This window comes from Anguilla anguilla, chromosome 1 (assembly GCF_013347855.1).
Source record: "Anguilla anguilla isolate fAngAng1 chromosome 1, fAngAng1.pri, whole genome shotgun sequence".
Classification (NCBI taxonomy): Eukaryota; Metazoa; Chordata; class Actinopteri; order Anguilliformes; family Anguillidae; genus Anguilla; species Anguilla anguilla.
Window position 1 is genome coordinate 17,860,817 of NC_049201.1, and position 26,626 is coordinate 17,887,442.

A 26,626-nucleotide genomic window follows, 5' to 3' on the forward strand; every position below is an offset into this window, starting at 1 on the left:
AGCTGTACTCTGAATCTTTATATTGATAATAAAATAGCCTACACAGCCAGAGTGATGAGGTACATAAAATTACATGGGCTTTTTCCCCCCAAACTTCAGATGATATACACTGCATATGTCATTATAGATATAGATATAGCAGGTTTTGAGTGTCTCATGCATTGTGGTGGTCAGATTATATTTCAGAAAGTTGTATTGGGTGTTGTCAGTGATCACATTTGATTTCCGGGTATTTATTTTATGGCGGCGCTCAAAATCTTTCTGTGGCATGGCACCATAGCTAATTATTACCAGCAAAAACCCTGAAGCCTATGCAATTATAGCCTAAAAATAGCATATCATGAAAAGGACTAATAATGACTTAGATAGATTAATAATCATTAATTGAAAACCACAAAAATGAAGAAAAAAAACCTATGCCTGACAAGTAGAATTTAATGTCATTTAACCTTTCAAACTAATGAAATATGTGTCCTCTTTCAAAAAATAGTATTCAGACTCAGGAACTTAGACTCAGTGCCTCAGTATTCAGACTATCAGTGCTGAGTGATACTAAAATGCTCATCAGTTCTGCCACAGTACAGTAACAGTCCATTATCTCATAAATATTGAAAATAGACAGTTTCATGGTGCAGAGTCAGACCACTGAGCTGTGAGTGTCTGGTATGGCTGAATGGATTTATGCAACTTCAGATAATGTTAATGTGACAAATAAGTGTGACAACAGATCTTAGGTATTAATTTAAGATTTATTACAAGTAAATACAGTAAATAAACTATCTAGTAGCACAAATAGCACAGAAATGATTCAATATGTGCTGCAAAACATTGGATTAATGAATGAGAAGTCTGCAAATGCAGACTGGTCCATGGGGCCCGTGTATCTGCTGTCGCCTCGGGACATCTTTGGTGTCTCATTCAGGAACTCCTTGTCAAAATAGCTGCAGTCATTGCGATTCACCTGTGATAGGCGAAAAGAGACTGTCAGGAACCAGAAATAGAGTGAAAGAAATTTTAGTGATGCATGGTGGGAAAACAGAAGCTCAGGACACGCTATCTGCAACAGTTTTATCCCTTTCAGGTTTTATTAGATGGAAGAGTGGTAGGTTTGCAAAGGACACACACAAGCTGATATAGAATTGCCATTTTTACTACTTGTACATTCACACTTTAGCACAGGAGTGTCCAAATCCTCATCCAAATCCTCGACTGACTTGAGACTCAGATCCTTCCTTTGTATTCTACGAGTTGACACTCTAGGGAAGTTAATATATTTTTTTGTAGACTCTCCTGTACAAATATTAAAAGCGTTGCTGCTCTTAAGCACAAGTAAAGCTGTTCTCACATAAGCTTCACCTTAAAAGTGCTATCATATCTATTGCTATACGATCAGCATATAAACCAGTGGCCAAGTGGATAGTACCAATTTAGGCTTGAATGGGGGCTCCACCTCTCTTCTTTCAAGCCTAGACCAATCTATGGACTCAAAGAAGGCGTGTTCCCTAATGTTCCCGAATGTGCCCAGCCTGCGGTTGGGGTCTTTCTCCAATAGCTGTGGGAGCAAAGCACATGGAAACATCGACATTAATCAGTGCAGGTTTGGAAGATGGTCGATGACAGAATTTATACTTCAGGGTCCCACTGTGAAGCTGAATAAGATTGAAACAGACAAATTCACTCGTTTACCTTGTCAGAATCACTCCTTCACTAGCTGGCTAACAGATGTTTTTACTCACTGACACATTGACATATCTGATTGATGGAAAGATGGACGCAATGGTACAGTAAACTTGCAAAAAGACACACAGACAAAGACACTCAGGTATGGGAGGTTGGTCTGGCCTCTACCGATTTCTAACTGCAGAGTTAGATAGGGCCCACTGGTAGATAGGGCCCACATTGACTTTGAAGGACAGATGGGTTGACAAACATACAGACCTTTTCCATAATGTCCTTTGACTCCTGGTTGATCCAGGTGGGATATTGAGGAATGTCCATGCAGACAGACGTGTAGAGCTCCTCTTTATCAGCTCCATGAAAGGGACTCACACCACTCAACATTTCAAAAAGCAGGACGCCAAATGACCACCAGTCCACAGGGGAAAAGTATTGTTGTCCCTGGAATATCTGTGCATGACATGGATACATTTAGGGACTGTGTCATTGACATCATCACAAAGACATTCACTGCAGTCAATCTTATTTTTAAACAGACACATTCAACCTGAACATTTTCATGGTCTGCTCAATGGGATCCTATTGATAAGATCAGCCGAGAAGCCCAAAAATGAACAAAAATCTAAAATAAACCTTTTCATGTACTGTTGCACATTGCATTGAAAATACACACATGCTCAAAAACACTGCAATTCATACAGTTCAGAGACATACAAATGATATAGCTAAATCTTGTTCAGTCAAAGGTTTCATACAATGACAAATTCAAACCTCTGTAGTCTGAGAAATAGAGGGTTCTCCCAAGGTGAAGAACTGACTGACAGATATGCTGTTTTTCCGGCATGCAAGGGAAAATACTTCATTTACTCAGTCTGTTTTTTACCGCGCTTCCTTCTGCACGGCACTCTCAGCCCCCATTCTCCACCACCTGGTCCCATACCTCTGGTGCAACATAATGCTCCGACCCACAGAAGCTTTTGGTACGATCATTGCCAAACATGTTGTCTTTGCTTAGCCCAAAGTCCACAATTTTGATATGCCCATCTCGATCCAACATGACATTTTCCAGTTTCAGATCTCTGAGGGAAGAGCAAAGTAAGAGAAACAGATATAAGAATTTTGGATTTCATTGACAATCATTGAATACATTTACATTTACAACGATGACAAATGCTCATTATAATGCTAGAAGGGAAATTTGCATAGATATGACACAGAAATTAAATAAACACACTGAGACTCTGAAACAAAATGTAACTTAGAGACTTCCTGAGTTGCTAACATCACCACAGTGAAACATATCTTATCCTTGATACCTTTCCAGACCTGAGCTTGAGTAAAATGGTACTTCTTGCAGGTGAAGGAACAAAAGTATCTTACCGGTATATGACTCCATTTCTGTGGAGAAATTGAAGCCCACATGTCATCTCTGCGGCATAAAATCTTAAGAGAGAGAGAGCAAAAAAAGGGAAAAGAGCAGTAAACTAAAGAAAAGAAAGTCAAAGGCACTTTTGAGCATCTGTCTCTGTCATTTGATCATAGAGACCTGAACAATTCATAGAGATAGGCTGGTTTCCTCTAAATAATGTGCTCACAGAAACAGAGAATAACACTATCCAAAAACCAACAGTACTAACCCCAGACCATACTTTGAACTAAATGAACTGCAGCATGGATTGGCCTAGGATGACCCTCCCTTCACCATAAACAATCTCTTGGAACAGTGGCAAGGGCAAACCTGCTTGATACTCACTGTGTGCTGACTAGGTCAAAGTGTCCCTTCTCTTCTACGTGGAAAAACAGGTCTCCCCCATTAATGTATTCCATCACAAAGAATAAGTTATCCTAAAGACACAAATAGCACTGTCATTCATGATAGGGAAATACTTCCCTGCACTTGGGGTGGCACTGTGGCCCAGACAGAATAGACAATCTGTGAAGAGGAAGGATGTTATGTGTATTTATAATATGGAGTATAAATATGTGGGGGGAGAGCTAACTTAGTCTGAGAAATTGAATACAAGTACATAAAAGGAATGGAGATTTTCCATGGCCAAGAAGGTGTGGCACGTGTATGTGATAGTCTTCTATTTTGTATTGAGTGTTGGAGTACAACTGTTGGAGAGGGAGGTGGTATTACCTTTGTTTGGAATGTAAAATACAAATGGGCGAGGAAGGGGCAATCTGTGGTTAATTTCAGCACTCTCTTTTCAGCCATGAGGAAATGTATGTGATCATTAGCCAGGATATTGCCTTTTTTCAGGGATTTGATTGCAAAGTACTGTCCACTTTCTTTAAATTCTGCCAGCATGACCTGAACAAAGGAAGGACAGATGGAAGAGCAGCAAAGAGATGGAAAAGGATATGAGATAAGGATAGGGGTATAAGTTTAAGCAAGTGCTTGAAGAATCATTCATTATTCCTCTGACATTTTACCTAGACAGAATCAGTAGATGATCAGGCCCTACCTTTCCAAATGAGCCCCTGCCCAACACTTTGTGCAACACAAAGTTCTCCAGGGACATGCCATTGTGGAATCTGGTGTTTTCCAACAGTTCACAGTGGAGTGTGGTGGGCTTCATTCCCAGCTCACTTGGGATCAGTGCTGGCTTTTCTTCCCACTCTATTTGGTAGCCTGCACCCTTGTCATCCAGGTTAAATTTATTCTGTTCAACTGTTTCTTCCAGGCTGAACTCCAGGTCCCTTTGGATCTGGATTAAAATTTCATCCAACTCATGTACAAACTGGTCTTCTGGCACATTGGTAATATGGGATATAGTTGTTTTCACTTTTGTTTGAATACAGGTTGCTGTTTGAAGTTTATGTCGGACCTGCTTATCCTCCTCTTCCAGCTTAGGTTTGATCGGCTCAGTCTTTTCTTCCAGGCTAAGCTGCAACTGAGCAACCAACTCCTGTAGGTCCCTTTGAACCTGGATGGAAGTTTCCTCCAGGTCATGTTGAATCTTTTCAACTGGCACTTTCAGGTCATGCTGAATATGGGACTCCTGTTTTTCCAGGTCAAGTTGGATCCAGGTTGCTGTTTCATTGAGGTGACGTTGAATCCAGACCACTGTGTCATCTAGGTCACGCTGGATCCAAGCTGCTGCTTCATCCAGCTCAGACTGGATCCTGGCAGCTGTTTCATCAAGATCACGTCTGATCCAGGTTGCTGTTTCATCAAGGTCACTTTTGATATGCTCATTCTTTCCATGAAACTTAGGTAGGATCTTTTTAGCTTCACCTGCCAGGCCATGCAGCCTTTTGGCAACTAAGTCCTCCAGATCCCTTTGGATCTTGGCGGAAATTTCTTCCAGGTCACGCTGAACCTTGTAAACTGGAATTTTCAAGTCACTCTGAATAAATGGCTTCATTTTTTCCAGATCAGTTTGTATCCAGGTGGCTGTTTCTTCAAGGTCATGCGGTATCAAGTCTGCCACGGTATGTTGTATCTGGGCTGTCAGCATCTCCAGATCAGCATTGTGTCGCACATCCTTGTAAACAAGGTGAGGTTGTATGCCTCTGTTCTCTTGAACATGGTGAACAATCACCCCTGTTTTTCCGCGTCCTACCTGTAGGTTGTGTTTAATTGGGGTTCCAGAATGGTTCCTGTGTACTCTGCGAATCTTCCTTTTTGGCAGACAGCCTAGACACTTAAGGAAGGTAAGCAAAAATAAAACGTTAGTGCTTTCATGTAAATATTAAGACTTAATTCAACAGGTGGAGACCTACAGGCCTCAGCTCTAGCTACTCAAATGAAGTGAAAAAGGAGAAGCTGCATGGGTATGAAGTTTATGGCTTCAGACTGGTCAACACCTTAATCATAATATCTATTCTCATTATCTATTCTCGCTTTTACTGCCAATACTAGGCTGCTTTCTGGCTGTAATTTAATACTACAGTAGTCATCCTATTTAACCTCATTGTGAAATTTTGCCTGCTTGTCTTTTTATTGTTTCGTTAACGCCTATTTTTGCAGCATGCTTTTTTTCTGGAATTGGAAATCAAATCAACCTTGAACTTAATACAATGTGTTGTTGTGGGCTTGATTTTTCAAATAGCTTTTTCTGTGGTCATCATAAATGTATAATCAAAAGTAGGTGACAATGCATGTATATGACTTTCCCAGTGTTTCACTCACATAACAGTATCTTATATGCTAATGATCTTTGTGAAAGAATGCTTTTTTATTATTATTATTATTATTATTATTATTATTATTTATTTATTTATTTTTCACAGTATTTACCTGTAATCATTGTGTATTCAGATTTTATATTTTGGTTTTTCAGCACAGGTGACTAACACTAGTGCTTTAGTGATGTCATATCTATATGCACTGGTCTGGGATTTAGCCAGGACTGGTACTATAAATTAAAATTTCCTCCTGGTCTTGATTATGAGTGTTTGTAGGGATCACTTCAAACATAGTTTATAACAAAAATGTTCCTCTTTCAACAGTAATTACACATTCATTGAGCAGATGCTGTTTTCCAGGATGACATACCTGTCATCATATGACAAAATCCATCTAGTTTATGTAGATTGAAGCAGTGAAACTTTCCTGAGCATCCAACTTTCCAGTGTAGGTCATGCTCCTGCATTATCAAAATTCCAGACTGCTATGATGTCATAATACAGCTGATTGTGATTTCACAATACTGGACTGTTCTAGTTCTATTATCTGATGTTTAAATTTAAATTTAGATATTTAGACTTGTTACCAGAGCAACTTACTACTTGTAAGTGCATGAAAATGGCTACAAAAACAGTGCTAGTTAGTGTGACCAGGTATTAATAATAAGGCAACCAGCTTTTGGTTTTTCATGAACATATTTTATTATATTTAATTATCACACAATCCTGAAATAAAACTTGGTAAATACTTTTTTACAGCCTATCAATCAGAGATTTTACAAACAGCACCTTCTTGTGGTGAAAGAAGAGCAAGTGAATCTCAAATAAATGTATCTGTCTTACTTTTTTCTGTGAAATAATCAGGGTATGCCTGATTGCACTCTTTAAAAGGGTAATTGACGCCACTACAATGAGAGACTGAAACAGGATGCAGTGGCACTCAGTGATGGCTTTGGTGTTTTATAGTGTACAGTAAAGTATAATCTAATAGAAAAATTACACCCTACACCCTGAAACTACACCCTAAATCACTCTGTAGGTAACGGAAGGTCTCTTTATGAACAGAAACAAATACCGTACAATAATATCCATGTTTTTTTATTGCGCCAGTAAACTCAAAATGCCCTTTAAAGCTGGACTTACTCTCTCACTTTCACATACATGGCTTTACATGGTCCAAGATTTAGCATCTCTTTCAGTCTCAAACTGGTTTAGCCTCCAATGATTCATGTTTTCAGTCAATGGCAATGTAGGAGACAGGACATTGATCAATACGCACCATCACAGGCCAAAGAGTGTAAATTCAGATCAGGCCAGGATTTAAAATAATCTGAGCCAGGAAAAGGTTTTTTAATTTTATTTTCATAGGTACATTCAAAATACACACTTCTCGAGTATAATCTATATATTTTTTTTTCAAACTGGATTGAGATATAAAAAGCAATATTCTCTGTGATTGGTTGCTTTTTATATCTCACCCCAGTTCCAGTGAAACATCACGAAGCACTTGTCGTGAACTTACAAATTTAGCAAAAGAATAACACCATTTTAAGATACTTTCATTGTATCTGCTAAAATAACCAACACATCCACACATCCTAAATCCTAGCAATCCTATAAATAGAAATCCACTTACCAGCAATCGACTGAAAGAATTCATCGTAATTATACTTAATTCAACAACTCAAAATCGATCTATGTAATGTATCAGGTTAAGCACTATGAAGTTCTGATACATGGCCATGAGTATTTACCTTTAAATATGGGTGATGTCATAGAAGCAGTAACATGATGTTAAAAGTTCTGAACACGTGTGATGTCATAGTGCTTTTGGGCTTGATTACATTTGAATAGTTAATTTGTAGAACTACAGTCCTGACTATTTTTCTACTGGAAGTCTAGCGTCGTGGAATTTCCATAGCAACGGAAGACGAATGGGAAACCGCTCCATTGACTTCATTGGGCAAAAGCGAATTCGACAAATGAATCGAATTGTAGTTCTCCGTAAACATTACATTTTGTCAGGATGTTACATGAGTATGCCGATCTTTTGGGAGGACAAGTGACAATGTTAAATGTTACTGGGGTTTCAAAATGCAAACAGATTATTCAAAAAGTGGATCGGCCATGGCTTCAATATCGATAAAACTGAAGTTGACTCCCAGTCGCAGCTCCCAACTCGAAATTTCCGGTCCACTTTAAATCGGTTGCGCTATTTTAGGCCTATCTTTAACGCTTTCACAAGGTCTTCCTTGTGCGTTTGCAAGGGCTATGATGTGGTTCTGAACTAAGCTACGGCTCAAAACGAGAAATGAAACAATGGTGGTAATACGACGAAATATTTTTTAATTTAGGCAAGTCTACGGTTCACTTGCATGCACTATGGGTTTAGGCCAACTAAAGGCTTTAGGCTTGCATGGCAACATTTATCCAAGCGTCATGCATATAATTTTTCCCGTTAAAATTGTCTCAACATTCTTTCAACTGCTCATGAAAGACCAGGTACTGAGGAATATGCCTACATCTGAATGTTTTGGATAGGAATTTCTCCCAACTTTTTTGACACTTGTTTATGACAGACCATGTCTTGAAGTACCTCTGGGCTGAGTTGGGTGTACTATTAATTTTGCATGTTTAAATAATCCCATTACATTGGCTGGTGAATGGCTCATTTGGTTAAGGTACCGCACTTGTGCCTGGAGAAGCCTCCAGGCCTCAGACTGAATCCAGTTTGTCCCAGTTTGTGCTAACTGTGGCCAGTACCTCCATAGGGTGACTTGCAATTGCCTATTGCATTGCCCAGGATATGGGAGACTAGGATAGGTTAGAGGTCCACGTTTAATTTCTCTCTAGTGACCCCCACTGGTCAAACAAGGCGCCCATAAACTGCATGCAAAACTGTATATGTAAGCTAGTCTTCCTCCGACTTCACTCTGTGCAGGTTTGAAATGAAGTAGTAGTGACACCTCGTATTTTTGAGGAGAACCACACTGGTGTTGCTGTATGATTGAAAGGACATCAACCAGTAATGATTACACAGCCTAGTTAATTTTAGTTTAAATGTGCCGTGTTGATTGCTTCAAGAAGCTTCATTCTGTTTTCTGATTCTATAGCCTCACTTTGTTTCATATAAAAATGGTCATTCATTATTGCTACAATCCTCTAAGAAAAACTAGCATAACATAATTAATTATTTAAACTGGCCCTCAGGGTGAAAGACAGAGGGGTAGACCCTCACAAGTGACTGCTGTTTTATTGACATAAAACCACCCTTTACAAATGTATATCAGCAGTTTAAACATACGTTGTATACTGTAAACATGCCACAATACCTTTGATGTGGTTTAATTTCCAATGTAATGGGCAGCAATACTGTGCTACAGAAGCACTATAACTCCTATGTACCCTGTGTGTGTGTGCGTGGATCAAATATGAGCATCTATTCATAATTTTGTATATATAATGGAAGTCAACATGAGTTGCACCACAGTGCTTTCATGACAAAAACCTACAGAAGTCCAGTTCAGGTAATTGCATGAAAGCGCTGTGTAACTGACCATTAATTACTAATTATTCACTTTAGTGGCACTGAAGGAGAACTGTCTATGTTTAATCTGTTCTCAAATTCTGTACTCCCCGGAATATATTTGTGACAAAATTTCAGAAATCCATTTAAAGAAGAATAATTCATGTATTTATGGAGAGAAAAACAACAACAATAAATCGCAATTAAAATGACAGGGCAGTATCATGCTTCCTCTTCATGAAACCAAACCAACATGGGAGTGGGGAAGGATTTCCTACTGTACCGTAGCCCTGCTATGAATTCCTAAGGTCCAGATGAGGTCAGATACAGTACCTCAGAAATGCAGTAGAGGGGGCCAAACACTATAATATAGTTTAGTCATTTTACACTTTTGGAAGCATCGGTGTCAAATGTAGAGGGAATAAGAATCGGAGAAAATGTGCATCTATAATTGCTAGCTTATGGTTACCTTTTTTTAAGGGGGGGGGGGGGGGGGGGGGGGGGGGGGGCAGTAGTAGCATTTTAGTTCCATATCACATAATTATGATGTACAGGCCAGTAAGTTATGCTATTAATACTCCTTGTCAAATTATTTGATTTAGCAGACATGTAAATGTAGTAGATAGGAAAATGAACATTTCCATCCACATTTGAAGAACATAATCCAAATTCTTCTGGTCATAAAAGGCACTATATGACTTATTTCATCACACCATTACAAAACTTAAACTTTTTATTTTGTTTTGAAAAAATACCCATTATGGATTTTTTAAAGAGTTCAGTTTATTCCTCTGTACTTTTGTAAGTAGAAAAATTAATGTAGACAGGTCTTTGTTTTAAAATAGGTTGTTTGATATAGGAACTAGTGGGTCTGTTCCCCAAGTACAGATAAACAAAAACCAATATGAGGGAAAATTTGACTGGAGGGTAGTCTAGACTACCTCACATTGGCCCACCTGGGGTAGAGGATGTAACAGACCATTGTGTATTTTTTTGAACACATCAGTTCCAGTGACTTTCTTCCTCCAACGGAGAAATAAGCTCAATTTCTCAGTTTATACCTTGATGACCAATTTCACAAAATATCACCATTCATGCAGTTCAGACAACGTGAACGTCATAGTTCGAGTAGCCTTATCGCAAGGATCCTTGAAAGACGTTTGAAAGGTTCAAATCTTAAACTGGCTGTTCGTTATTTTCCCAAATAACAGCCTCTTTCCACCTGTTTTGGAATTAGATGGTACGGCACTGATCATGGCGCTGAACATCAGTAAACACCGGTTGCACAGAGACTGTAGCTGCACAATTGTACCGTTGTCAGGGCAACGCACGTCCCCTCACCACCTAAAATCTTCAAACTTCTCGCGAGAACTTAGGGGTGTGTGTATGATGTGGTGGGGTTTACAGTGACCTCATCCCTCCTGCAGCTGCATAGCTAGGCGGAGCTGCAACTTTGCGAAACTTCTGAGTTACAACTGAAACGGAGACTGGAATTAACAGGAGTTTTACAGGTGAGGGAGTAAAATATTTGGGAATTTTACTTGGTATTTGTGTTCAGAGGTTAAAGAAGACGGACTGCCATTCCTTTGTTTTACCCGACAGAACTACTCGTTTTAATAGAGGAAAGAAAAATACTTGGAATTTGTTCATGAAAGAAAAACGATTGAGGGAAAAGAAAGGTGAGTTGGAAACAGTCCCTAGCAATGCAGTGAGCGATGGATGAGAGTTTTAGCTACACATGTCTTCAGCCTGTGTAGGTAAAACGGTCTTTATCAGAACATGTTGTAAAGCCAATTCACATGCTAGACTGTTAATTATTTGTAGATTATGTTACTTTGTTCGATCGCCGTATTTCATATTTTAGTTTGGCCAGTAGTTGTGCTGTCTATGACGGTTAACGCTAGCTAGCTACCTAATTTACCTGCTAGATTGCTAGCAAAGTTACCTAGCGACGATAAAGTTATAAATTAACTTAACGGTAGCTGACCCCAAGACTAATCGCTCGAAATGGTTGGATCTCTCTCCTCGATAAATGGAATGGGACAATTAGCTAGATTAGATCTAGTAGACTAGCAAGTACGCTATCTAGCTAACTTTAGCTACGGAGAACAGGGGGAACTTGGCTAACAGATTGGTAAGGTAGCTAAGTACTGGAGAAGTTGTGATTTCTCTATTCGTATTGAGCACTGACGAAAATGGATGATCAGAGGAAAGAAATGTTCAAGTGATTCACGTTGCGATGAAGCTTTAACAGTTTACTCGTCAGTCTGTTTCAAGGTGTAACGTTGACTGATCCACCAAACAAGTTGTGCGCCCCTTATTAAACGACGTTACACATGACTTTATTACCATAACGCTAGGCAGCACGACTGCCGACATTCAATGTTCATAGCTAGATCTAGCTGGTTATCTGAACAGGCATCTTACGACTCTGTTAAACTGCTCCACTCATTTGCTAACTCGGTTAATAAAGGTTGATTGGCAAACTGTAACCAGTTAGACTAGACTATCGTGCGTACCTATCATAAGTATTGTCGATTTTGACCATGGCAAACCACGATTTTTCAGCTTTAAGCGTGAACTTATATTATTGTGATAATGTATTAAAGTTGCTTTCCGTAATCATTAATTGTTAGCTAGCTGCAGATAAAACTAAACTCCGAAGACAGTTTGCAGTGAGTAACCAGATATTTTCACAAGATACTAGCTAGCTACTAGCTTCATTATCTTGAGCTTGAAACCACCAAATTTAGGATAGTCGGAGTTACCTTGCGCAGTGAGACGACAACACAAATAAAAGGACACGTGTTTTAAAACAACATAGACCATGTCTACGTATTATACAATTGTATGCTCACAGCTCTCTAGCGAACTTAACGTAACCAAGTTCAGGTGAAAGTAGGCTACAGAATGAACTTTATACAGCTGTTTTTTCTTTACCGCGGACAGTCGGCTGGTTAATTTAGCAATCACGCGTAAATATCTATTTACCTGTATGCATTACTGAGGTCCAACCATGGAGGTATTATTGTCTCAAAAATAAAGAAAAGTTTCAACTTGACGCCAGGTTTTGCTCAGTGAGCCGTCAGTAATCAGTGAGTGAATTTCAGAAACTTTGTGGGTCACTTTTTAGAAAGATTAAACTCTGACGTGCGTCTTTTTCAGAACGTGAGATTGCATATCGCCATGTTTTCAGAGGTAACATCCTGGATAGATGACAGTAAATAAGGCAAAGTTTTTATAAATATCATGCAACCACTGCAATTTGAGTGTAAGTACATTTGAATTGGGGAGAAAGAAAATTACTTGCTGACTAAGTTATGTGCAGTATTAGGCCAACATAAAGGCATTGCTTTCAACTAAGTAGGATAGGAAAGTTTTGGCAGCGCAAGAAAGAGCTGACACTTGCGAAGCAGGGAACACTTAAAGAGGATTTTCATCTGTACTTCCCTGTCACTGTGCACCAGAGTGGTTTGGTTTCCAATAATTCGCAATAATTTTCCAATAAAGCGCATATTCCAAAAATTCTCTTTTTCATGCACATTGTGGTACTGCTGTGGCATATACTCTGTTTCTCTCCCCAGTTTTTTGTGTGGAATGCAAGCTCACTCCTGCAGTCAGAAATGACGAGGCTTCTTAGATGGGTTAAAGAAGATGGGAAAAGTAGAAGGCATATGTGGACTTAAATTCCACTGATAAAGGAATTAATGTAGGCTACTTGTATGCACCCTATATAGCACATGGGCTTTTAACCTGTCTTGTATTCAGTCTGGATGAAGCATTCATTTCTACCAGTGGTAATAGAGCTAGAAAGTTTGCCGGACAAGGAATAGCTGCAGAAAACAACAGGGAATAAAAGGAAACCCACATAATGGAAAATCCACAGAGCAAGACATTAAATGAGAGGAAATTAAAGATTGTGTGTGGTTGCTGCGGGACCGCGTCTTTTGTTTTTGTCTTCTTGTGTTGTATTCCAATGCAGTGATTCAGGTTTTTCTTGCCAAGTGAAACAGGCAAAGTCATTCTGAGGGAAAAAAAAAAAACTGTTCTTGAATTTGTTTCAGGAACACAAAGGTAGTGCGGAAAAGTTCTTTGGCTTACTTTTGTTTCTCAGCATATTGTTTTTCACCAGCCTTTCTTTTCTATTTGTGTTACCTAAATATGCCCTAAAACCATGTTTTATTTTACATCAAACAGGTGCCTCCCTGCAGCAAAAGCAAGCAGCAATCACTTTAAAAATCCATTTATCCATTTGCTAGCACCCTAGAAAAGAAATGGGATTAAGGGGGCATTTGTGCTATAGACATTTGGGAACATGAACAGGGCAAGTGCCCTACCCTGGGCTGCTCCAATCTCTCATTAATGTTTAGTACTGCTCATTTAAATTCTCTACAGAAACCTTCCACTTCAGGTCGAAATGAATTTACCTTTGATTTTATTAGGAGTGATGGGCAAGTTACCTCTAATAGGTAGATGTGGCCAAAATTACAAGGCAGAGTAAGAATTGAGGGTACTAATGCAAACTATAGCTTTGAAAGTAACTAAATAATTTGCTGACCCCAAATCCCAGGATTACTGTGTTTCATTGAGGTTGTAGCTTAACAACAAACAGGAGGAAGAACGAAAGGCTGGAAAGGAACATGATTTGTCTCATCAGTCAACCGTAGGCCATGCGTCTGTTGGACAGCAGAATGATGTGTAGTGATCAATCGCAGGCACTCGAGGACATCGTCTCTGCAAGTATTTAATCTGTGATTGAGAACTGTGTGTGATTGACAGATCCAGCACACTGATCTGCTACAAAAACAGGCTGAGGAAAGTGGCTGGTGGCAAGGAAATGGGACGGGGGGGGGAGGGGTTAAGAACGTTGGTCCTCTGCCAGTGAGACCAGCTGTCCCCCACCTGAACTCACCATCTCGGTGTGTCCTCCCAGCAAACTCCTTCACTTGTTTCTGGCCTCCATTCTGGCAGTCTAAAAATATGTCTGAAAATTGCATTAGTAAACAAAGTAGTTTGACAGAAAAGGTGTACAGTTTTATTTCGAAAAATTGATTTGCTTAAACTGTACTGATGTGATTTTGGAAGATTTGGGGAGAGGGGTGCAGACAAGAAAAAAAATTGACATACTTTTATGGGAATCAATATGGTTAGCACAGATAATTTCCTTATTCAGGCAGAGTAGTTTTGAGTTGCTTGATTCATGCTGTTTAAAAAAAACAGCACCAGTGTTTCATTCTGGACAGATTTCGAAATAACAGCCAACTTCTGAAATTCTCGGTTGCCTAAGAAATTCACACTGGCTTGAGTAAGTGCAATCTGCTAATGAATCCAGACCTAAGTACCACCTTTTTGTAACTTAACTTATTGTCTTTTTTTAATCCTTTCAGGCTGTTATCATATTGTCATCCAAGAAAGTGAGATGTGTAGGTCTAATAGCTCGGGGAATCCAAATTTCACTCTCCATTCACTGCATATAGCCTACAGACTAAAAAACCTTGTGCTTTGGAAAAGGATGACTCTGTTGATGGCGTCAAGAGGAGCTCTGCCAAAACAAAACCTCACTTAATGGTCTGTTTCTCCTCAATTCCAGCAGAGGTACCATTGACTCAATGACAGATTGAGCCAATTCCTGCTTTTTATCCTTTGTTCCCGCTCTTTCAGAGTGTTTGAAAATTTTGTTGTAGCCTTTTTAGGAAACAGAATGTGCATTCTGTCAAACAACCTGGGAACAGTTTTAGAGTAGGATTTGTAAAATAAGAAGTGAGATTTTGACGAAAATGCTTGAATTTTCACTAAGGGTCGATGAGATTTTTATCCTGATCTGTGAAAAATAAATAAAAATGGCAAAACATAATGCAGAAATAGTGCCATTGTAACCCACTGGACTTAATGGTTCTCATCTCAAGCCCCTAAGTAGTTCTGTGCATTTATTTTAACATTTGAAGTTCATGGAAGGAAAAAAAAAAACATTTAATCAAGGTCCCAGTTTTGACAGTTTATCACATTTGCTATGGAAAGTGAGACGATTTTGTGCTTACGGCTTAGCAGAGTAGGTTTTTGCACAGCTGCCAGAATCCAAAACATGCTACAAATTGACACTTAATAACTGGAACTGCCTGTCACGCTATTCTGGTTAAAATCTTTGCAAAAGCCGTGGCACAAATTTATGCAAACCACTGGCAGAATAAATGGAACTTACTGTGGAAATATAAAGATGTGAATCTGGCCCTTTCAGTACGGTAACAGCCTGTGTCCAAGATTATTGGTTTCCTAATTATTTCAGGCACAGTGCATGTAATATTGCTCCTACTCAGTTATATTTATTTAAGTTTTTCTGTTCAAGTGGTAGCCCACATTGCAGCTGTAGTTTTTCTTTTTAACTGAATTTCGATCTTGCTTAATCTAAATACCAGGCAGCAGGTTTTCTATAAAGATCTTCTGGCACATATTGACCACATCCAAGTGCATTATAGTCATGCTCTGCCCATTACTTCAGTAGATTTAAATACCCAGGCTGCCCCTCTGTGAAACGGAATGAGTTAGTGCTGACTCTGTTTGTTATGGTGCTGTCTGTGGGCACATGCTAAGGTTGGGCGGCTGCCTGGAGAGGAACACGCCTGTGGGTAATAAGCAACTTTTGTCCGACTCTTTCCCTGAATTGTTCTGGTGCACTTGCCTCACAACTGACCTCGGTTTTTTTTTTTTTTTACCAATCCAGAAATCATATTGTGCAAAACCCTTAGCCTCGGCAAAGGGCTTAGCGTATCTCAGATTTCTGAATAATTCAAAGGAAAAGCAATTGAAGTGCTGGCTCTATGGAGCAGATTGGAGGTCGCTGAAAGCAGGCTGCCATGGTCAGGTGGCTAAATAAAGATTAAGTCTAAATCTAAGGACTTCATGTCCAGATGTAAAGACACTTGTTCCTCTGTAGACCGCAGTGGCACCCTGCTGAGCTCAGGCTCATTGTGAGTCTATTCTTCCATTCCTTATTTGAGATTTCTTTCTGTAGCTCATTTGAATTGAACTTGAGGTCACTGTGAACGTATTAGGATTTTCTCCCACCGCTTTTGCAACAGCCAATTAGTGGTATGTTCAGATGACTTCATTGATGTTCTCAGTTATGCAGTGCTTGGGGTCGCGCCACTTGTGACTGGGGTTCTACACGCAGTGTGGAGCAGAACACTCAAAATGACTCCTTTTCCAGAGTCTCCATTTACCTGAACAGACAGGCAGGGAGGCCTACGGGCGTGCAACCCGATTGGCAGAGAGGCGTGTGACCAAGGAGCAGAAAATTGCGAGCGATCCGTTTCATCTCTCCTTTGCTCGCGTGTGCATGACTGTGAAAATTGTGCAGAGCTGCCTCATTAAAGGGCCGATGAGGAGATGTTTCTTATCCAGTGCACTGGAGCTCGCCGCCGAAAATTAAATGAGCAAGATGTGGTGACAGACGAAGGTGAAGAGGATCAAAGAGGTGCGTTGGTGCCAACGCAGATGTATTGCTGTGCTGTGTGGGTCTGTTGATTTGCTTTAAGATGGTCAGCAGAAAGCAACTTTAATCGTCCAATCACAAGGCAGAGCTCTTGGCAACTGCCGTAAAATATAGTGTAGTCTTCCCTTGTCTTGGTTTGGCTAAACATGTATGCCTTCAGAGCATCTTGGAAATTTTAAATATCTTGTTTATAGATGTGTACCTGCGTGTTTTGTTTTGTCTGCAAGTAAAAAAATGCAAACACTGCATAGTTATTTTCTAAAGCATTCTTAGGCAGATTTGTTGGTCTTTATAGTACGCCACATTATGCCATTCAATCAGTTATACCCCAACTGCCTGTTTAATGTGGAAAGATGCTTTTAAGTTGATGGGTTGCCAAATGGCAGTAATGGAAGGCCTTTTATGCTATTGGTTTGTCTGAATTACATTAAGGATAATTTCCCTGCGGGCAGAACTAAGGGAAGGCTGTGTTTTGACTGTCATTTGTGTGCTTGCTTGTGGAGACTGGGAAGCCTGTGCAACAAGTGGAAGACAAGGCAGGTTTTGTAAAGTGCATCGGCCTGGATCCACAGGCTGCAATTCTAGGCCTCCGTAATGAGGTGGGGCCTCTAATTCCTCACTTTGTTTTTGCCCATAAAGGCATTAATGGCTGCACTGTTGGCCTCCTTTTTTCAGAGACTGTATAACTGTCCAATTTGAGCGTTCTGTTGCAACAAAATTACATTCCCTTGTTGTGGTTTCTCTTTCCTGTGGGCAGATTTTTGAGGTTTAGCTCGCGTTTCTCTCAGCGGCCTTAAAGTTTGCGTCTTGAAGTCATTTCAGACCGCTGATGTGAAGAGCATTTTTGTTGGTGTGTCTGGAATGTGGTGAAAGATTGAGAATGGAAGCCTCGGAGTTTTCACTAGCATGCTAGAGTGCCGGGCGGCAGAACTGTGGCTGTGAAGTTTTCCATGTGCTAATTCACTCCGTCCTTTCCTTCCATCACAGTGAAGTTTCCTATTCCTTCTTTGGCATCAGAAGGGGAATGACCGGTGTTGAAGTTTGCTTGTATCTAGGCTTGCCTTTCAAATCTGGCTTTTGAAGGAATTCGTGGAGGGCTGCGATAGCCACCCTGTGTGGTCTATCAGCCAGGACCAGCCTCCAGAGGGGTGAAGTACCATATTAGAAATGGAATAATTCAACAGCACATGCTTCTCATCAGTCACATTTGAAGAAAATTAGTCATGTCTCAAACCTCGTTCAAAGCCCGGTAGGAAAATGGCTTAACTGGCTGTTCTTGCTAGCTACTAGTTCCTAAAACGGTCACTCTAAATTTGCATTCTTGTTATGTTTCCTAACGAGTGTAGTTTTGCTGCACGCTTCCAGATGCTTATGTGTGTTTTGGTGTGAGGCTTACCCCTTTAGGATCCATTTAGTTAATGTTTACCTGCAGAATATCTGGGCTGAAAATAGTGACAAAACACAGTACCCAGCTGCACAGATCTGATAGGCCTACTTAAAACGTGACTGACATGAAATAGGAACATGTTAACCCGAGAGGGAGAATCAAAGAAATACGCCTTGCAAGAGTTTTGCATCTCCTTTGCATCAAGGCAATTCAATACATGGTAATTCCTGTGAAATTACCATTCCTGTGAAACCCTTTTCATTTCATGACCTGGACAAAGCTGTATTCTTATGTAAAATAAATAAATGAGTGTAAGTGGCTAATTTCCCTGTCCGGCTTTGCCCTGCCCGGCTCTTTGGCCATGATGAGTAATTCCAAAAGTGGGAAGTATTAGCCTACATCACCTATTGCGGTAGGTCACTGCGCAGAGTAATTCAATTTTTTGTGTACACACACAAATCATATTAGTTGTTTTTTTAATGGTATTTATTTTTCTTTCAACACTTGTTTTGGAATCATTCCCATTCCTATCCCAAGACATCTGAAGAAGCTTTTTTCTGAAACATCAGCTTTGAAATTTGGTTCATTTAATCATCCCGAAGCATCTCGAGTCATGCATGAAAGGCCCCAAAATGGATTTTCTGCATACTTATGTACTTGTGTCATATTCTAACAGGTGGAATTTGCCATTTGTGTGGATGGATGTTATCAATTCATTTTTCCAAGTAGAGCAAAATGACATAGTTTTTTTAGATTTATTTATTTTTTTAAAATTATTTTTTAAACCAACATTTGACTTTATTGGATCAAGCCGATAAAGTGGGTACTGGTGCATGTTATGGGATCATTTTGTTGGTAGGTCTTGTGCATCGTGGCACTTTGATTAAGCCTGGCACCTCAGGGCCTGTTCTTAGGCTGTCACTGGGGTACAGATGCTAATTGCAGTCTTTAACCTTATCTCCATCTGGAGTAGTGGTGTGTAGGAATTAGCTTTTCCTCCTCCAGTGATTTTTGATGAGAGATGTTTTGGCCCAAATAATGTATCTGCAAGTAAGCTGCCAATATTTTTCTCAGAGTTGCTAATATGCTATTTCATTTATGGTTTGCTGATGCCAGCAAATTGCATTTGGCTCAAGGCCACTTCAAGACTGCGGAAGGCTGTCTCCTTCAGTATCAGGAGAAAGTAATGACTGATATTTCCCAGGATTCATTCCTCAAACCTGTCCAGCTAAGAACGTCCTGCCTTTGTTGGCAGTTAGGAAATGCGTGGTCTTCCCTGGAAGAGCAGTGTGTGGAGGGGCGGTGGGTGGTGGGGGGTTGTCTTTTCAGCCTTTAGTGGCTGGCTGAATTCATACACCCTCAACAGAGCAAACAATAACAGGCAGCCTGCTTGTTTACTGCTTAAGTGCTTCGTCAGTACAAGCCCGTGCTCTCAGGCCTTTAGAGCTTTTTTGGAAGTACAGTACTTAGACCTCTGAACTTGGCAGCAGTACCAGAGTGGTATTTTATTTTTTGTGAGATTAAATCAGAGGAGAACCTGGGCAAAATCCTTTACCTAGTGAGGTCCATGCATCGTGCCGTTGTTATGGTTGCTTTAGGTGCAAGTACAGATGGAAGTAGTGAAAGAATGCTGAGTTGATGCGATTCAACTTTTTGAATGAAAAGCGTCAATTCTAACCCTGCATCACAGTTTCACAATTCCATTGAGTTTGGGAATGAAGGAGCTGGCAGTACGTTGCATTGCCATCGTGCTGACATCATTTCCTCATCGACCTTTGGAATGGCAGGGCTTTGTTTGGGCGCGGTTGGTGGGCCGGTGCCAGCTGATGGAACGAGCGAGAGGGATCTGTGCGCACAATAGAGATGAGGTCATCTCTTTGAGCTCGGCGGCAGAGAGCAAAGCTGTGCAAACAGAGGAACAATGAAACTTGCCGGCCCACCATCCACCCCCCCTCCCCTCCCCCCACTGCCCCCTAACACCACCCGCCCCCCCCCGCCACCACCGCCATGCTTTGGTCCCTCCCATTTTACAGAAACGCTACATAAACATTTACTCTTGGGGTTTAATGATTATTTAAACAGGCGAGGCTGAAAACATGTAGCCTATGTTTGAATTAAGTAGTCACGCCTCCATGCCTGTTCAACAGCCCCTCTGCGTGCTTCCTTCAGAACTGCTAGGAACATGCTTCTGCCTCAAAATAACTGTTTTATGCTCAGCAGCACAGTAGCCTAGATCTTGCTCTCTCTGATCCCTGAAAGGCCAACTGATGAAAGCCATTTCCAGCCAGATGGGGGATTTTGCAAAAAATTCAAATTCTTTGTAATTATTCGGCTAAATGAGCAGATGTAGGTAGTGATTAAAGGGAAGCGCCTCACTTCCTTTTGAGTAAAGAAAAAACGAAACATGATTTACTGTCGCATGGATCTCCTCAGCAAAATGGTCGGTGCTTGAAAGCCCTGACCGCTCAGTACTTCCTCTGTGCACCTTAGTCACGGCCCTAAAACAGCTCTGCTCCTCCCTTACTCTGCATGGCTGTCAACCCAAGTTAGATCAGCTTCTGAAGCTACTGGCGGCTTGTGAAAACAGCACATTGTTTGAGTCTGTGCAGCATCCACTGTCTTTCAGGGAGCATGTTTCGCTAATCCATTTCAAATTGGGCTGCCTAAAATGCAACTCATTTGTGGGCCCTTTGGTCAGGGACAATAAGCCACTTATGAAACTTGGAACAACTGACTATATCTGTTCCAGTGTAGAACTATAGGCTACCCTTAATTTCATTTCATTTCAGTGCTTAGGCCTACATTTTGGACATTAGTAGAATTACTGCAGATTTTTGCTGTTTTGAAGCAGAATAATGGGTAGCAAAATCCAGAAAATTAAGTTGCGTAAGGATTTTTAAAAGATTTTTTTGTCAGTTAAAGTGCAAAGCTATGTAAAGATTACATTGACAGAACACACGTTTGAATGCGAGTTCGCTTTCAGTGTTGCCAGAGGAAATGGCACCAGGTTCATTTTGCCTCGGTCACGGTCTGTTCTCGGAACTTGTGCCACAGGACAAAGTTCTCCGGGGGCGATGCTGCTCTCTGTCATCTGCGCCTCCTGTGGGTTTGGGTTGGGGGGGGGGGGGGCTGGGGGGGGGGGGGGGGGGGCGCTGCACTGGGTCCGTCACATCACCCCCCCGGGGCGGCCGCCAGTCCGTACCTGCTCGTCGGCAGGCCGCCCGTGAGTAGTTTCCGTTTGCGGTCGAGCAGCTGTGCGGCACTCGGGGCGGAACATGACTGCCGCCAGCCTAGCCCCCCCCCCCCCCCCCCCCACACCGTGACCCAGCCGTGATCCGTGCAGGGCGGAAACCTGCTTGCATCAGCAGTCGCTCTCATGCTGCTCTCGGTACGTCAAACAAGGTGAATCGCTCCGGGTGCCTCATGGAGCCATTATACAGTTTGTGTGACTGAGCGCTTTCAGAGTAGATACTGCTTTGAGCATAGTCCGCTGCTCTGCTTCGATGGTGCTGGTGGGTATGAGAAGGCATCATAGCCTCACTAGCCATCCCCTATGTAAGGATTCAGCTGGTGCTTTATCATGTCTGTATCATGAGTGCCTGGTGGCATCATGTGTAGACTTTGTAATTGCATTTCCTTGTGAAACATTTTTTTCTTGGGGCAATTTCTGGAGCACTGTTTTTAATTAAGTCTTGTATTTTAATGAAGTAGCTGCTTGGAAAGTTTCCTGGCCTACTGAGAACAATTCTGCAGGGAATGTGGGACTCTTTTAAGCCACTGTTGATTAAATAAGAAGCAGAAAGACATTTTCGTAGCCTGATTTCTGCTTGCTCCTTTGACAGTGTCTCTGACAGGTCTGAAATCGTTCTTTGACGTGCATTGTTTGAGAAAATTGCCAGATTTGTTTTGTCTTTTGGGATTTCATGGAAGTAGTCAGTTGCTTCTAACGAATGTTTGCACCACAAGTGTGCTTCGTTTATTTATTTTAGGTTGTATGTTGTTAGTAACCACATGGAAGCTAAAATAGATAAACGAATGACGCACTGCACTCCTGAACACTAGTGCAATACTTTTTTGTCCATCAGCCAGTCAAAGACACACAGAGCTGACTGCAGGGAATTGCCTTTTTTGTGAACAAAATAAACAAAAATATAGCCCTAGTAATGTGATGTATGAATGGATTTAGCCTAACGCGATTAAACTAAAGCTGTATAAGTGCCTGAAAAAGTCCTAAATGGTGTTCAGCATACCTACCTAATAGCACTCGAGCATGTATGCTTGCAGATGCTGTTAAGGGTTACTTTAAAGTTAGCCTTTAATTTTGATCAAAGGAAAATATGAGCCCCTTGCATCCTCTTGAATCTTTCATTTTGACAACTGAATCTTAAGTATTTTTAAAAATGAACTTAACATAAAATATTTTAATATGTATGGATGCATCATTTCAGCACTGTGTTTATTGTCTTTCAGAAGGTTCAGTTAAACCAATTTTCATCAGTTTTTTCATCATAAATCATACATGTTATTTATGTTCTTTACTTATTTTTCTGTTTGGATGTTTGATGCATTCTCCCACAATGGGTGGATTTTTAGAATGCACAAAGCTTAGCTTAGTGTTGCTGACTAATCCGTGAACAGTTAACAGATCCTGTTAAAGGAAAAATGTCCTGTCGAGGTCAGACGCACTTCATCCCATGGGGATGCACTGGGGGCATGCATGTGGGAGGGGATATTCTATGGGGATGCTTGCAGGAGGGGATGAACTAGGGGATACATTCAGGAAGGGATGCACTAGTGGATGCCTGTGCAAGGGGATGCTTGGAGTAGGCATTGCCTGTGGGAGGGGATGCATGCAAGAGGGGATGTATGCAGATGGGGATGCACTAGTGGGATGCATGCAGAAAGGCATACACAAGGGAGATTCATGCAGGAAGGGATACACTAGGGGAATGCATACGGGAGGGGATACCTGGGGGAGGGCATGCATGCAGATGGGGATGCACTAGTGGGATACATGCAGGAAGGGATGCACTAGGGGTGTACATGCAGGAAGGGATGCACTAGGAGGATGCATGCGGGAGGGAATGCTGCACTAGGGCTGTTTGGGGCCTTTGCTGAATGCCCCTCAGGGCTAAGCCTCCGGAACAGCTTGCATGCGACTGATGCGGATGTGGCTGTGGGCAAAACCGCACGGCTGCTGAGCAGAATGAAACCTGGCAGGCCCACGCGCCATCCTGCAGTATCAGGAGGGGGGCAGGAGGGCTGTCATATCCGGCCTGTGGCATATCCCCCTCCTGGACAGAGTGTGTCAGAGAGCAGCTACTACCAGCGTGTTTTACTCCTGGATCCTCCTCCTGGATCACTGGAACGCTGTTCTGCTGTGAGCGCACCTCAGTTTTGTCCAGGTGTTTTTGGAAATTAGTCATGTAAAATCGCACACATCTTAAGAAGTGCTAGGGAGCTGTTCAGCAGCTTAATTTTAACTGGCTCTTGTATTCATTATTGTACAAGTGCCCCCCCTGAACCACCACTGTAAGTCATAAATCAAAAGTGCCGTTGCTCTCCAAGCCTGAGTTGCCTTCAGAAAACAGAAAGGGTAATGGTAATACTTTTAACAGAGTGAGCACAAGGTGCACGCGGCTGGGTAGACACCCACACATTAAAGAACAGTTTATGAAAAAGCCAATGGGCTGTAGAGTGTGCAATTTCAAAATGCGTTTTTGCTGCCTCTAGGATGATAGCACTTTATGTAGTAGGCTATGTTCACACATTCAGGTGCGCGTACAGAGCCTGCATCACACACCCTGTTAAGAACAGTGAACACACTGGTAGTAATTGTTTCTGTTGTAGAATGGGTCAGTTGTTCTGTATCCTCTGTCTACAAAGGGTGTTGGAAAATGGTGATAGGGTCCCGTTTGAGGTACCGGCTTTAGCACCCGTGAGGATCTCATTTTGCTAATGTTCCCATAAGTCATTACAATGACCTGAATTAAATTGTTTTCATGTTGTGGATTCTTGTAGCAGAGCTAGAGGCCACCCCTCGGGGGTATCTTCCTGCCTCAGGCCATAGTCCTGTCAGTGGCAGAAGTTATGTTCACTCCATGAGCTCTGTCTTGGCAGCCTCTAGGTCCTCTGCCATGTTGTTAAATACCATAAAAATGTGCCTACCGTAGCCTATATTCACTGGTGTCTTAGTCGTTTTCATTTAATATTAGTTTATTTCAGAAATGGTAGCTAGCTAGCTAACTGTTCACCTGCCTCTACAAATAGCTGTATTTATGTTAGCTAACTATAATTTCTGCAACACTCCTCAACATAACAATTTATGAATGATTCTGTAATTATAATTTACTAACAAGTTCATTCTCAAACATGAATGCCTCTTCTTGGTCACATTCCTCTTTGTAGCACATCATATTAACCTATAGTACGGTTTGCGAATGTGCAGAACTTGTGCGTGTGGCCTGGTTAACAAAATCACATCTGCAGTCTGCAGTCACTGTACAATTAAAAGGATGTCTCTCTTTGAGTCTTTGTTTGCAAATACACAGTACACTCCCATGTGCACGATTGCTATAACAACCCCAGGGTCCGCATATTTCTGAATCAGGAACTGTCAGAAAGACACCTGGGCGTCTCTCTGGCCAGGCAATCTTCAGCACAGGCTGGCGGCTGCCCCAGATTTTCAGAGCGCGCTGCATGACTCGGTGCTGAACAAAGCGCATTAGGCAGCTCATAATAGCCTGGCAAAAGATATTCCACCGGGGACTGTTTAAATATGAAGCAGTCCAGCGCTGGGTGAAGTGCTCTGTACAGCGTTCCAGGTTCTGTTGACAAGTCAACAGGCCACCATGAAAGCCCGGCTGTCCTCAGAGGCTGGGGCCGCTGAAGCCCCGCCTCTGCCTGTTCAGTACATGCAGCAGAGTCTGTGGCAGCAGGCTTACGTGGGCTGCCCGATTGGACTCGTACCAGCTGCCTCACAGGTAACTCCGTGCCGGTCGCTGTTGTGAGTTCCTCTTCTTGGCCTGGACCCTCGAAAGGCAAGCTACACATTTGTTCAATAGGATGTCTGGACCCTGTTTGCTGGCTACGTCGCGAGCAGCTCTTCCTGCATCGTGAGCACCTCTTCCTGCTTCACAAGCGGCCCTTCCTGAGGGGTATTATAGATGCCTCTCTGTCTGGCTGCTGTGTTTGGTAACCAGAGATAGCCATGATTGACCTCCCTCGCTTTGTCATGTACTGGTGCTAAAGACCATCCATCTGTCTGTACAGCATTTAATAACAGCACTGCAAGGCTAACACATGTTTGCTATGAAAAATAGCCTGCCTGCGTGTAAGGGCAATTCAGGTCTTTGCCATGACCAGGTCTATAGCCTGTAATTCAGTTCTCCCGCTAGAGGATGCCAATACAGGATCCTCATAAAGCCGTCTGTTCATCAGCTAGGCTATTATAAATAATCACATTTTATTACCTGAATTATTGCAATTAGACACTTAATTATTACTGATTATGAGCACTTGCATGTTAAATCGGAGCCTTATTTATTGCATAGATTTCCCAATTCAATCAGCAGTATTCATGTCAATGAATTACAAATTTTGAGAAAACAAATGTAAATCAGATGCCCGTTGTTGAAAATGTATGAACAGTTGGTCTGTATCCTATTAATAACATAACAACAATGGCATTGTATTTCAAATAAAATGGTATCTCATGTTGTTTAGCAACCATGAAATAATATTTTTGTTGTATATGACACAATTAAACATTCACTTAATCAAATGTAATCGGATTAAAATATAATGAAATCAATGGAATGAATGAAAAATTGCAGAAACATTTTTGCTCGCCTCATTACAAAATTCAGTTCTCATAATTCCCATAAGCTACGTTTAATATTTCTTATGACACTCAAACTTATTAGTAATGTAATATAAAGAGGAAAAAAAGAAGTAAAAATTCACTTTGAAGGAGCAAGCATCATGGTGGAAAAAAAGTGCTCCTGTTTCAAACTGAATATTTGGACAAATCTGTTTTTTCCATAAGGTAGTAGCTTTGGCTTGTAGTTGTTTTAATCAGGTCCATATTGTCTGTAACACTTTATAGACTTATCCAGTTGGACTTGTGCGACTCTGGTAGAGGCTTGTGAACAGTCTCATCCTTGTGACTCAGTGTTTCCTCTGGATTAGTGAGTCTGTACTCCATGAGTGTTGTGGTCCAGGAGACTGCTGTCCCCAGAAGTCAGCTTGCATATGGTTTACCCATAAACCCATAAACCCATAAATGCACTGTCTGTTTTACCACGTGTGTGCTGCTTGGTGGGAGGGTTCTGTTCTCTAGACCCAAAACACATTCATTTGTCACTGTATGGTGTCCAATTTAACACTCACATGTTAAGTTGGCTGTTCTTAG

General features: G+C 41.3%; 2 protein-coding genes across 5 annotated transcripts in view; one reads left to right on the forward strand and one right to left on the reverse strand.

The window, feature by feature from the left end:
• Window positions 1-808: 808 nt before the first annotated feature.
• Window positions 809-4,434, reverse strand: LOC118207526 (protein kinase C delta type-like). The gene is made up of 8 exons (XM_035381198.1): window positions 4,146-4,434; window positions 3,818-3,991; window positions 3,431-3,522; window positions 3,058-3,120; window positions 2,618-2,756; window positions 1,939-2,127; window positions 1,424-1,552; window positions 809-961 (listed from the first exon to the last, which is right to left on the reverse strand). Exons 1-8 carry the CDS (start codon window positions 4,257-4,259, stop codon window positions 809-811), a joined length of 1,053 nt encoding a protein of 350 aa, XP_035237089.1. The 5' UTR covers window positions 4,260-4,434.
• Window positions 4,435-10,717: 6,283 nt separating this feature from the next.
• LOC118229250 (signal-induced proliferation-associated 1-like protein 1) overlaps window positions 10,718-26,626 on the forward strand; it is an 84,074-nt gene continuing 68,165 nt past the window's right edge. Inside the window, exons 1-2 of one of the 4 annotated variants that reach the window (XM_035421049.1) lie at window positions 10,718-10,848; window positions 10,940-11,016. The gene's annotated coding sequence lies outside the window, so the exon portion shown is untranslated. Of the gene's footprint in view, window positions 11,017-26,626 lie in introns of all 4 variants that reach the window. The other 3 variants (XM_035421074.1, XM_035421054.1, XM_035421063.1) reach the window with 3 other exon arrangements.

Bases quoted from the DNA above. Each gene is read 5' to 3' on its own strand.
- LOC118207526 (XM_035381198.1), bottom strand. From the start codon at position 4,259: ATGAAGCCCACCACACTCCACTGTGAACTGTTGGAAAACACCAGATTC. The intron at 3,523-3,817 runs GTAATACCACCT...TTGTGTCTTTAG, and splicing joins ATTTTACATTCCAAACAAAG to GATAACTTATTCTTTGTGAT. The intron at 3,121-3,430 runs GTGAGTATCAAG...CTCTCTCTTAAG, and splicing joins TTTGACCTAGTCAGCACACA to ATTTTATGCCGCAGAGATGA.